This window comes from Danaus plexippus, chromosome 4 (genome assembly GCF_018135715.1).
Source record: "Danaus plexippus chromosome 4, MEX_DaPlex, whole genome shotgun sequence".
Classification (NCBI taxonomy): Eukaryota; Metazoa; Arthropoda; class Insecta; order Lepidoptera; family Nymphalidae; genus Danaus; species Danaus plexippus.
The window spans coordinates 4,884,623-4,898,034 of NC_083538.1; the positions used below are offsets into that span (position 1 = coordinate 4,884,623).

A 13,412-nucleotide genomic window follows, 5' to 3' on the forward strand; every position below is an offset into this window, starting at 1 on the left:
GGAGCCAGGTGCGGCTCTCATACATGGAGGCACGACCCAAGCACTGCTTCAAGTGCTTGGGAATGGGGCACGTTGCGGCCGCGTGCCCCAGCCCAAAAGACCGCAGCGGTCTGTGCTACCGCTGTGGCAAGGAGGGCCACAGGTCCGCCCAGTGTTCCGCGTCACCACGCTGCGCTGTGTGCGCGGACGCGAGCAAGCCGGCGGACCATGTGATGGGGGGTCATTCGTGCCGCCCCCCATCCACCCGTGGGAAACTTCCGGCCCAGCCAACAAGGGCTGGGGTTTCGAGGCAGGCGTCAGGAGCTGAGATGTCCGAGTAATGGCCGGACATCTCAGGTTCCTGCAGGCCAACGGCAACCACTCCGCCGGGGCTCAGGATCTCTTCCTGCAGTCCATGGTGGAGTGGGCCGTTGACGTGGCGGTCATGTCGGAGCCGTACTGTGTCCCTGCCCAACCTCATTGGGCGGGAGACATGGACGGTTCCGTCGTGATCGTCACGCGGCCGGGCGCGGTGCCCCCCCTCGCAGTCAAAGCGAGGGGCCACGGGTATGTGGCTGCGGTTCGCGGGGAGATTGCCATAGTCGGGGTATATTTCTCCCCGAACCGCGACCTGCCGGCCTTCGAGAGATTTCTCGACTCTCTCGGGCCGGTGGTAGGGCAGTTAGCGCCTCTCCAGGTGGTTGTTATGGGGGACCTCAACGCCAAGTCCACGGCGTGGGGAAACCCCCTCACAACACCCAGAGGGAGGGAACTGGAGGAATGGGCGCTAACTGCCGGGCTGTCCCTACTCAACACGGGGACAGTCCAGACGTGCGTGCGACGGTCGGGAGGTTCAGTGGTGGACGTCTCGTTCGCCACTCCGACCTTCGCACGCAGAGTGGAGGGATGGAGGGTTGAGGCAGGAGTGGAGACGCTTTCGGACCACCGCTACATACGGTTCGAAGTGTCTGCTTCTCCTGCCGGTCGCCGGAGTCCAGCGTCGAATTCCTCGTCGCCCCGGGAGAGAAGTCGGTTCCCGCGTTGGGCGCTGTCAAAGCTCAACCGGGAACTGGCTGAAGAAGCGGCCGTTGTCGGCCGCTGGAGCCTCCCGGAGAGTGCGGAGTTGAGGGTGGATGAAGGGGCTAGTCGCTTTGAAGACGTTCTCCAAAACGTCTGCAGAGCGGCGATGCCCCCCGTAGGACGTCCCCCCCCGCGGGGAGCGGTGTACTGGTGGTCGGACAACATCTCCGACCTCCGGGTCGCCTGCAACGGGGCCAGGAGGGCATACACACGGAGCAGGCGACGCCGCCCCCAGGACGAGGAGCGAGATGGCCGGCTGTACAGGATCTACGTGGCGAAAAAGTTGATCCTGCAGCAGGCCATCTGCCGGGCCAAGGAGGCAGCCTGGCTGGAGCTGGTGGAGGGTCTTGACCGAGATCCTTGGGGCCGACCATACAAACGGGTGCGGAATAAAATCTGCGCCCAGTCGGCCCCCATCACGGAGGTGCTCCAGCCGGCTGCTCTGAGGGGGATCGTCGGGGAACTCTTCCCCGATGCTCCTACGGGATTCACTCCCCCCAGAATGGCCCGGCCGACGTTGGAAGAGGGCGACCGCGTTCCGCCCACCGTCACGGAGTCTGAAATGGAGGCGATTCTGGCTCGCCTCCAGAGTAAGAAGAGCGCACCGGGTCCGGACGGGGTGCACGGGAGAGTTCTCGCTCTCTCCCTGGTGCACCTCGGGGGAGCCCTCAGGGAGCTGTTCGACCTCTGTCTGAGGTCCGGGCAGTTCCCGAGGGCCTGGAAGGAAGGCCGGCTTTGCCTACTCCCAAAAGGCAGCCGGCCTCCGGACTCGGCTTCGGCGGTGCGACCGGTGGTTGTGCTGAACGAGGCGGGGAAGGCCCTGGAGAAGATAATGGCCACCCGTCTCGTTCGGCACCTGGAGGAAGGCTCGGGCCCGGGACTGTCAGAGTCCCAGTTCGGGTTCCGAGCCCGCCGGTCGACCGTCGATGCCCTCAAACGCCTGAGGGTGGTGACGGAAGAGGCGGAACGCGGAGGAGAGGTAGTGTTGGCGGTGTCGTTGGACATCGCCAACGCCTTCAACAGCCTCCCACATAGCGCGATACAGGTGGCACTCGAGTACTTCGGAGTGCCCCTGTATCTGAGGAGGCTGATAGGCGACTACCTCTCCCAGAGGAGGGTGGCAATCGAGAACCGGAGGGGGTCCATAGAGTGGTGGACAGTCGAAAACGGCGTTCCACAGGGTTCGGTCTTGGGACCTGTCCTGTGGAATGTCGGATACGACTGGGTTCTGCGGAGTCGCCTCCTCCCCGGGATGGGTGTCATTTGCTATGCAGATGACACCCTCGTCTTATCCCGGGGACGGAGCTACAAGGAGGCGGCGCGGCTGGCCGAGGTCGGAACTGACCTCGTGATCAGCCGCATAGAGAGGTTGGGGCTTCGGGTCAGAATCAACAAAACCGAAGCCCTCCTCTTCCGCGGGACTGGGCGGAAAGGACCCCCGCCGGGTGCCACCCTCCTCATAGGAGGAGGGAGGGTCAGGGTGAGCCCGACCATGAAATACCTGGGGCTCACCCTTGACGGAGGGTGGACCTTCGTGCCCCATTTCAGGGAGTTGGGGCCGAAGGTCATGAGGACGGCAGGTGCGCTGGGGAAATTCCTCCCGAACCTCGGAGGACCCAGCGCAGCTTGCAGGCGGCTATACTCTGGGGTCTGTCGGAGTATAGCCACGTACGGTGCTCCCGTTTGGGCTGACCGCCCGATGAGCCGCGGGGTCAAGGCCCTACTGCGCTCGGCGCAAAGGGCACCCGCGGTGAGGGTGGTTAGGGGGTACCGTACGGTCTCCTGGGCCGCAGCGACGGCTCTTGCCGGCGATCCGCCTTGGGATCTTGTGGCGTCGGTTCTCGCCGAGGTGTTCTCCTACGTCTCGGGTAGGAGGGCTCTCGGAGAGAACCCTTCATCAGAGGAGATCCGGGCGGTACGCCGGCAGGGGGAGTCACGTCTTATGCGGGAGTGGGGGGAGGACCTGGCGGGCCAGCCGTACGGTAAACGTACAACGGCAGCGCTCCGTCCGGTCCTAGAGCGTTGGATGAGGCGGAAACGCAAACCCCTCACTTTCCGTCTGACGCAGGTCTTCACCGGGCACGGGTGCTTTGGTGATTACTTGTGTCGGACGGCCAGGAGAGAGCCGGGGAGTGGCTGTCATGAGTGCGGAGCTGCGGTGGACTCGGCCCAGCACACCCTCGAGGTGTGCCCGAGATGGGCTGCGCAGCGCCAAGACCTTGTGGCGGCTCTCGGCGGAGTGGACTTGTCGCTTTCGAGTATCGCGGAGAAGATGCTTGAGAGTGACAGGTCCTGGCTGGTGGTGTCCTCCTTCTGTGAGACGGTCATGTCCACGAAGGAGGCATCTGAGCGGGAAAGGGAGGATGCGGCTGATGCACCCTCCCTCCGCAGACGACGGACGGGGGTGCGCCGGAGGCGATATTTGCAACGCCTCCAATAGCGCCCCTGCACTCCGGGCTGGGGTCGGGCTGGTAACCCGGCTCCTGTGAAAGCCCGGCGTCGTCGGGGCGATCCTAATTGCCGGGATCGCCCCCTTTCTCTGAGGGAGTAAGTCCGGTCTTTGCCAGGACCGGCCAGTCGCTGGTGTGCCCTGTTGCTGACAGATCCGGGGTGCACCAACATAGCGGCCGATGGCTTTCGCAGTGGTTTTAGTGAGTAGGGGCCTGCCCAGGCCGAGTCTCACACATCCTATCCGGCCCCACCAAGGCCGGTTAGACGGCTCGTAAAAAGAGTTTCCCTGCGTCATCAAAAAAAAAAAAAAAAGGAAGAGCCCCTTAGGAGCCCTCAGAGCCCCCCAGGACCCCTCAGAGCCCTTCAGGAGCAGCAAGCTGGACTCTGGAGAGTAAACCAAAATTGATGAAGACTCTTTTACTACCCAATAGTTATCCGGCAGTGGCGTGCACACTATAGATGCAAATAAGCAGTGCTTACCCTACTAAACCTACATTGTTTAATTCTTATTTCCATACTTTTAACCGTACATCACGGAATAGGAATGTTAACAGATATTTAATATCATTTCATTCACGATTTGGTAAAATTTGTTAAAATTGCCATCTATCAAGTTAAAAAGTAACATTTTCAATCGGCCGTTGCTAGCGGCTAGCGCCGCTTCCTTATTCCTATGCACGGCTACTCGGTGCATATATTACTTACAAATAAGGACAATCTACGAAACTCGTGTTGTATGCAGGAAATATTTGCATGTGTGTGTGCAAAAACTATGCATGTGTTAGGGTTCGAAAGGTCCCGGCGTCGGGACGTGACGACCCCATCGCCCACCGGCTTTTCCGGTGCAGTCAGTCACGGGGAGGGGGACCTTGACCTCGTTTTGGGGTCTCGGTCCGGGCTGGGGGAACAGCCCGTAGAATGAAAGGCTTGTGAATGTGTGATGGATGAATGCTGATGGATGGGCTTATACGGCCCCTAATCTTTGGTTCTGGTGCCCGGCCTTGGGATGCATGGCGAGCAGGCGGCTCGTCCCAAGGGCACCAGGTCTGGCCCTACCTCAAAGGGTCAAAACAAAAATGGAAAATCGTGTTGAGAAAAATAGTCCCCGGGTGGGTCCCGGTATTATTGCCGGGGAATCCCACACTCCCGCTTCGGCGGGGGGTCGGCCCATGTATACGGGGGGTGCCACCAATACGATCGGAGGAGAAGAAGAGAGGAGAAGTAACGACCATGGCAATATGACAACGGATTCCGACTTGCAAAACGTTTCGGCTTTGGGCATTAGGCCGGGCTCGGCGCACCTTACCGTGTCGAGACCGGACCCTGTAAGCGATGTCGAAGAGACCAACGCTCGCAATCAGTTTGAGCGCGAGTTGGGCCTCGGAGCCGCGTTGCGCATTCCGCGCGTTCTGCTCACACGGCTACCAACCGGACTGGACAGAAGTGATAGAGATAGTGACGACGATCTCTCTGACTCCTCGGCCTTCAGCGCTATGTCGCTGGAGTCCGGAAGGTCATCAATGACCGGAGCAGACAGGCCTCGCAAGAGGAAGACAGAAAGTGACGGGATGCACGCCTTGAGCAGAGGGGCGGCACCCACTTCTAAAAAGGGACGTAGGCGGCCACCAATGCCTGGCCAGTATGTCGGCCTCGCGACGGCCCAAGCTGCCTACAACAAGGCGAAGGAGGAGGCCCTTCGGCTTCAGGCCGAGAAGGATGTGGCCGAAATAGTTAAGAGAGCGAAAGAGAGAAGCGCGTCAAGGAGCGCAAGCCCTGTACCGAACGCTGCTACAATTGAGAATGTGTCAGCGCAAACCAATGCCGCTCTGACTAAAAGTGTCGAGGCCTCGTTGGCGAACATTCTGATGGTCGCCACGAGGTCAGGAAATTTGAAGGGCACCTTCACAAAATGCCTCAAAGAGGCGGTCGTCAATATAAGGACGGCCGTCTCGGAGTTGAGGGAGCGCTCCTCTTCGGAGGAGATCAAGCGGTTGGAGGCGCAAAATACGCAACTCCTCGCACAGGTGGCGGACCTGCGCCGAGAGATGGAGGAGTTGCGCCGACAGGCCTACCGCCCGGCCGAAAAAGAAATTCGCCAGCTGATGGACGAGGTTTCGAGAAAAAACCTCCAGACCCTCGGCACAATGCTGGACGCCAGGCTGGCCGGCATTGAGGACCGCCTTCTGCCGGAGCCTCGAAGACGGCCTGCTCTGGCCGTAGAAGTAACAGGTGCCATAGAGGCACCGAAGCGGAAGGGCCCAGAGCCCCAAAAGGTGACGGCTGCCCCCACATATGCAGACATCGCTGCGGTTACAACAACCGCTGCAGCCGCGAAAGCGGCCCGCCCTGCGCCGGCCAGGAGGCGACATCAAACAAAGCAGCCATCATTGGCTGCTCAAGAGGCGGCGCAGAGAAATGAAGGGGCCACATCCAGTCCCTCTACCGCCGAAGGCCCGCACATTACAGACGGGTCACGAAAGGCGAGCAAGAAGAAGGGGGTGGCTAATCCAGCTAAAGCCACCCCAAAGAAGAAGAAAAAGAAGAAAAGGAAGGTGAAGCTTCGTTCACCGACCACCGCGGCAGTCACGCTCACCTTAGCAGCGGACGCCGCGGAGAAAGGGGTGACATATGTCGGCTTGCTGACGCAGGCTAAGGCGGCGATCGACTTGGGGGAACTCGGCATCCCCAGGCTCGGTTTCCGCTTAGCCGAAACTGGTGCGCGCGTCCTCACCATCGACGGTGAGGGAGCGCAGGAAAAGGCGGACGCCTTTGCTGAGCGGCTGAGGTCCGTCCTGCCCTCAGACGTCGTGAAAGTCGCCCGTCCGGTTCGGAGTGCGGAGATCCGCATCGCCGGGCTGGACGAGTCCGTAGCGACCGCTGACGTCATCCAAGCGGTCGCAAAGGAAGGAGGGTGCTCGGTTGGGGACATTCGGGCGGGTAAACTGGTGGTCGGGCCACGGGGCGACGCGTCCGTATGGATGCGCGTCCCGGTCGCAGCCGCCAAGAAGCTCAGCAGCTCCGGGCGGCTGATGGTCGGCTGGGTGTCGGCGAGGGTGGTGCTGCTGGCAGCGAGGCCTAAGCGCTGCTTCCGCTGCCTTGACACCGGCCACGTGGCGGTGAAGTGCCAGCACCCGGAGGACCGTAGCCGGAGATGTTTCCGGTGCGGGACTTCGGGTCACAAGGCGGCCGAGTGCGAGGCAGCGCCAAACTGCCTCTTGTGCGAGGCTGCTGGCAAAGCAGAGAGGGCACACGTGCTGGGGGCAAGCGGCTGCGTCGCAAGGCCGTCTCTCCCCGGCACGAAAGCAACAAAGACGCGAAGGGCACCAAGGAAGGCCCGGCCTAAAAAGCCCAAGGCCAATGGCGGAGGAGGAGCGGTTCTCGCCCCGCCTGCCATGGAATTGGACGCCTAGCCCGTGGGCTGCGATCGGGGGATCGCCGCTCACATCAAGAGGGCCCGAGAAGCAAGCTCCCCAATGTCCGGGGAGCTCTCGGAGAGGCAAGCGGCGGCACGTCACCAAGCCGCCGCACTGGGCAGAGCCAAGCCCGGACGAAGCCGGGAGAGGCAAGCGCTGCGGGGTCGTGGTAGTTAAACAGTTCCCACGTCCCCCGCGATAGCGCAGACAGAGGACATCGGGGGGTTTTAGTGGGTAAGAATCCCACATGCCCCGGTCGCGTCCCCCACGCGGCCGGAAGTCTTACGAAGATTTCCCCCCGTCAACAAAAAAAAAAAAAAAAAAAAAAAAAAGGGTTCGAAAGGTACTGCTTCCTTACCCCTACTCGTTTAAAACGTCAAATAAACTGGGTTGATTTTCAAATGAAATTTTTATCGAGACTTCTTAATTCGTCGGTATACCGTTCGAAAACTATTTTCGCCATTTTTTTATTATTATCTATTGTCTTTCTAAGCGCAAGCAAATAAGTTTTAATTAGCTATTTAGGGAATTTATAAACAAATTACGAAAACAACTGAGCTCTGTAGTAGTGTATGTTTAAAGAAATAGATTACGAAAGTCAATAATGACGTTTGATGATAAAATTAAAATAATTGCAAAAGTAAGGTGTGTGACCAGTGTAGATTTAACTTAAAAAAAAGGTTTATTATTTGTTTTAATAAAACGTATTATGATAGTTATAATCAGATAGCAGGTAGTGTACACACAAATAAGTTATTTTGTTTTCCTTGTTTGTTGTTTTCAAATAATAATAATAAGAATGTTTGGATCGCCACTAGATACTTCGATTTTAACTTTATAAAGCGGTGATAAACAGATCGTTATAGTACTTTCGTGGCTCAGAGGTAGTTGATAGATTTATAAAATACTAGCTGTTACCCGCGACTCCGTCTGAGTAAGAAAAATAATAAGAAACTATGACAAAACTTTAAAGCCCCATATGCGGCCCGCCATCCACTCGCGCGTTATAATTTCGGCATGGTCATTTGATGGTCATCCTAAGTTACTTTTTATTTCATCAGCAACCTGCCAATAAGTCCCGTTAAACGCGGTTCAGCCATTTTAGATATTAGCCGAAACAAACATACACTCGTATTGTGTTTACATATATATATATAAACCCCATATATAAATATAAAAATAGGGGTTGGTGATAAAGAAGCAAAAATTTAGGGTTGTATGTATTTTTTGATGCCACATTATAAAAAAATAAAAACAAAAAATTTCGTTTAGAAATTAAAAAAAAAAGTTTAAGGGTGAACAACCCTTATCACTAAGGGGTATGAAAAATAGATGTTGGCCGATTCTCAGACCTACTCAATATGCTCACAAAATTGCATGAGAATCCGTCAAGCCGTTTCGGAGGGGTACGGGAACGAACATTGTGACACGAGAATTTTATATATAAGATATAGGTGTTATTTGTGATCGGACTGCTTTAACTTTATGCGCTTTTTTTAGTTTCGTATTGTCTATTACCGTTAGCTCTAATGGCTTTTACAGCGTTACCGGGAGGGGTGAATGACCCGATGGGACCAACCCATTGTAGTTCAGGCCCGAAGGGCCCGACGGGGGATCCACCCGTCCCAAGGATGTCTCTAAGAAGCCGGACCTCGGCTTAGCGCGTCGTTGAAGTGGAGAATGGCATCAGAAGATGGGATTACATGACGCCCCCCGACGGCAGAACGCCGGAGTGACGTTTATGAAACGGGACCAACTTTATGCGCGAAAATTATCAATGTTTTAGGGGAAAAATTATGATGAAAATTTGCATTCACTCCCCTGCATTATCCGGTGACCATATTTTGTTTTGTTAAATTTATTGGTAACATTCAAGTACTAACTTTAAGATATATTACTATTAAAGATGCATTTGGCGTGCGCATCCGCATCTTAAGAAAAAATATATATATATAATATTATAAAAAAAAAATTGTTGTAGACGGGTGGAGACGTCCTACGACAAGTAAATCGAAAAACGTTGTAGGCGAGTGGATACGTCCTATGACAAATATGTTATGAATGTCTGTCTTACAATGAGTCGTAATAAACAACGTCACCCATATTATCCCAACTAATTCGATAACTATAAAATATATGGCTATCTAGGTTTACTGTGAAAGTACATAGACTACATAAGTACCTCTTTGTTGTCACAGTAAATAATGCAGAGCACGCATCAGCATAACAATATTGGCATGACTTCGGATGATGAAGCATCAATTCTTGCACCTAGCCCATCTACATACTCTACGAGACGAGAGAAGATAATCCTTTCGGTATTCACAATAATTGTTGAAAGTAAAACGGAAATCAAATACTGTTTAACAGGAGAATAGAACTACGAGTATGTTTAAATTTTCAGTGTTTTCATTGAAGTTCAGGGAGTAAAGACAATTGAAGAATATGAATTTGTAGAACCTTCAAGAAATACAAAGATATTTAGAAGAAGTGAAGTTTCATTTTGAAATATCATGGGACGCACTGAAAGAAGTGACATTAGTGACGTCAGCGATGCTGATGTGTCTCTCTTTAAAAAAACGCATTTGTATTAAATTCGATATACCTATAACAGATAACTAAGTCTTCTTAACAGTTTGTAGGTTTTTATGTTTATTAGAATCATTCGACTGTACCTACATCAAGTGTAAAAAACAGGAATGAATAAAAAAATATATATTATGTTGTATTGTTATTACAATTATAAGCTTAAAATTAATTAACTGCATTAGTCGCGATCCAATCCGCGTAAGATGAAACGCGTACGTTAACTCCCGGATAAGTTGGGTGAGCGCACTGGTATCCCCACGAAGTAATTCCTACTAGAACATTTCCGCCATGAACCACAGGTCCGCCGGAGTCACCCTGACAGGCGTCCTTGCCACCGACATCTAGGATACCGGTGCACATCATCTCAGGAGTTATGCTTGGCCAAGATCCGGGTAAAGATTGGAAATATGCGTAACGTTCTGCACAAAGACTTTGGTTGATGATGTTAACGGATGCGTGCTGAAGTATTTCGGAAGGTTTTCCATTGTACTGAAAAAAAAATGAAATTCAGCTTTCGATACTAGCTGGCATTAGAATATGCCAGTTTCAGTACACAGATATAACCAGCTACTTTCTGGTAACTTCTGTTGCTAATGCTATATGATATATAATACTTACACTGGTAGCCCCCCAACCAATTACATTGAGAGATGTATTGTCTGGTAAGTTGTACTGTGGTCCAGCAATTCGTGCAATTTGAATCTGATTAGATAATGTAACAGCGTTTTGAAGTCTTGTTATCGCAATGTCATTTAAAATTAAGTAAAAATTATAGTGTGGATGCATGATAATTCTAGAAAGTAGGTGGACTTGTCCGCCAGACGAAGCATAAGTTGATCCCAATCGTACGCTCAGCTCAGATGGCCTAAAGCCTCTGAAAGTATGTATTTAATGAGAAACAATATATAAGCTTAAGTCACATGTTAAATAATTAATAGTAATACAATGTCAATCAAACTTGGCGGTTTGTATTTTGTTACTGACTACTTAATTTAAAATAATACGCAACTACTCTTACGCAAAACAGTGAGCTGCTGTGACTACAGCTCTGTTGGTTATGAGAGTGCCACCACACATCTGTTCCGTTCCCCAGAAGGAATTGTGTAAGATACCAGACATGAAAGGATATCTTTCAATACTAGTATTTTCACCACCGACAATGCGTTCCGGCTTCCTTGGTGCCGCTGTAATGTTAAAAATTTATTAGCAAATTTAATACCGTTTTAAATATAATTTTACTCATACAGTTTAAAGATAATAAATTACCATCCATACAGAAATATAAGACAAAAAAAGCAAAACAGATTTGTGACCAAAGATTTCATCCAAGTTTTTTGTGGGTATTTATATAAAATTAAGGTTACCCTACCTACATGAGTTTATACAATTTTTTTGAGAATGACAATTATTTCTATTCAACGATCGCAATAGTTTTGGGATGGGTCTAAAAAGATCGTCGGATATACACCTGAGAGTTTCCAAAAGGTATATCCTCAAACTACCCCATGAAGACGTCGTTAGATCACACCCACAAGACAAAGACGCCCCAAAGCTAGAGTCAAAACTTCAATTCCTTAAGCAGTTTATGTTAGGAACACATAGTAACAAAGTATGGTTTGGAATAAGTAAGAATGGCCAAGATACGGATATATTGAATTCTTTTATTGGTCAAGACGAGAATGCTGAATATAATATGCACGCAATGAGTTTAGAGATTCATAACGAGTGTTTAGCAATAGGAGATTTTTGCATGCCATTAGCACTAAAATGACGCACTTTAATTCATGATTGATCGCCAACACTGCTAAAATTTTGTCTCAATGCGTTCGAAATGACTGTCCCAGATCAGAGTAATTTAGTAAGATTAGGTAAAGGTACCGAAAAAACTTGCTATATTTGCGGGGAGGTAGTTGGATCTGCTAAGAATATGCTGCTGGGATATAGGGTGCTCCTGTAAAGTTCCTTGGGAAACCAATATCCCTAAAGGCCATGCCATCAAGGTGAATAAGTAATACAAGCTCACTAACGAACTCATTAGTAATAGGTTCGTTGTAAATTTGTACGCGGTAGAAGGGGGCGGGAAAGGTTAACAGCTAAATCTCTCTACAACCTACTAAAAGACTCAGCATGCCAGAATTAACATCAATTCATTCTTAGAACATACTTCGAAGGCAGCCCTAGTGGGTTCTTTTCAAATTTGGTTAGGTAGAGAGAGAGGAGCTTGGACGATGGAGGTGAGCGTTTAAGGCGCGTTAGATGGGAGTCCTTTAAACCTACACCTGGGTCGCAAGTCTCGGGTACTGTTGAACCTCCTCTCCCTGCAACACGATTTACCCGGCACCCGAACGGTTTATCCATTGAATGCCAAGATGTTTCGTCTCGTCCGAAGTTATTTGAGGAGTGAATCTCAAGGTATCTTCTACATCAAATATGTAACACCTCCTTAGTCAGCCTATTTAGAATAAACATGTGCAGTGGTGACAAGTGGTAAGTGGTGGTGGTAAGTAGACATTGGTATTTGTCACCTCCTGAGACATGTGAGCTGCGGGACTGGCGAGATAACCAACCGAATGTCATATATAATATAATTATAATTCAATATAAATTATGGAAATTAAATTATTCGGGGCAGCTTTCCACTAATGAGCTAGATATAGCTATAAATTGATATTTATCAAAAGATGAAAATTTAAGATCTATTTCTACGACTTTTTGTAAAATAGAAAAAAGTTACGTAGCTTAATTAATTAGTTTGTCATTCGTAAATACAAAATTATTTAATTTATGAACCTACGTCATTGATTGATTTGTTTATCTTCGAATGTCTCGTGTATGTAAATCCAATCACTGAGAAGCGGAGATCGAGCAGTTTCTCTTACTTTAGCCCCTTCATCTTAAGCTTTCTATTATTCTTAAGTACTTTAAGTCTTTTAATAATAATATTCAATGTTTTTTTTAAATCAAGCCCTACGTCATTAAATTTTGGGGCTTAAGGAGTAAAAAAAGTGCGATTTTGAATTAACCACAAACAAATAATAATAACAAAAATGTAATCGAGCAATAAATTTCTTTGCTATATAAACTTACCACAAACGGCTCCAAGAGCAGCTAACAGTATAAACAAGCGCATCTTCCTTGATCTATTCAATTCAAAACAAATTTTATGACGCGCTTTGCTTTTATAGAAAAAACATGACATATCAGTAATTTAGTGTTATCTTATTTTAAATTTTATCAATTATACATACAACGTTAGAATATTTTAATACAAAATTCGTGTTTAAATGTATGTAAAATATTCTTTTTATCCCTGAATTATAATAAGTAAGTAATATTTAAGTATTAAGTACTTCAAGTCAATTTAAATACTATAAAAACCTTATACTAACTATAACCCAGTCTAAATAGACATTTAAGGTTATATCAATCCCTACGACTCTGAAAATTGCCATAAATGTTAGGAACACTATTACAATTAATTACCAAAAATCCTCATTGATCCGAAGGGTGCAAAAAAATATTTAAAATCAAATGTTACAAAATTCGGTTTTTTGCATTTTTCAGTTAAACGGTAGATTTTATCAATAAAATAGACGATCCAAAAATTATTCATTACATATATATTTATAAAAATTGTTCATATACTTTTTCTCTAAGAATTCCCATTTCGGAGTTATAGCTAAGAAAAAGTTTAAAAAGTTATGTTCTTCATAAAATAACCAGGTTTCCTCGCCGACCGTTTGATGTAGAGCAATTTTTTCTGTTTTAGTAGGTTTCCCTAGTAGGTATATTCCACGATCTTTTGCTGGCTTGTTGGGTTATAATATTGTATCAAATTAAAAATAGTACTATTGGCAATGATGCAAGCGGTGTTAGTCATAATTGATTTGGGAAAATGAA

At 49.2% G+C, this 13,412-nt stretch overlaps 1 protein-coding gene across 1 annotated transcript; it reads right to left on the reverse strand.

Moving 5' to 3' along the window:
• Positions 1-9,623: 9,623 nt before the first annotated feature.
• On the reverse strand, positions 9,624-12,667 carry LOC116768678 (trypsin, alkaline B-like). The gene is made up of 4 exons (XM_032659464.2): positions 12,600-12,667; positions 10,531-10,696; positions 10,131-10,386; positions 9,624-10,001 (listed from the first exon to the last, which is right to left on the reverse strand). Exons 1-4 carry the CDS (start codon positions 12,640-12,642, stop codon positions 9,678-9,680), a joined length of 789 nt encoding a protein of 262 aa, XP_032515355.2. The 5' UTR covers positions 12,643-12,667; the 3' UTR covers positions 9,624-9,677.
• Positions 12,668-13,412: the final 745 nt, after the last annotated feature.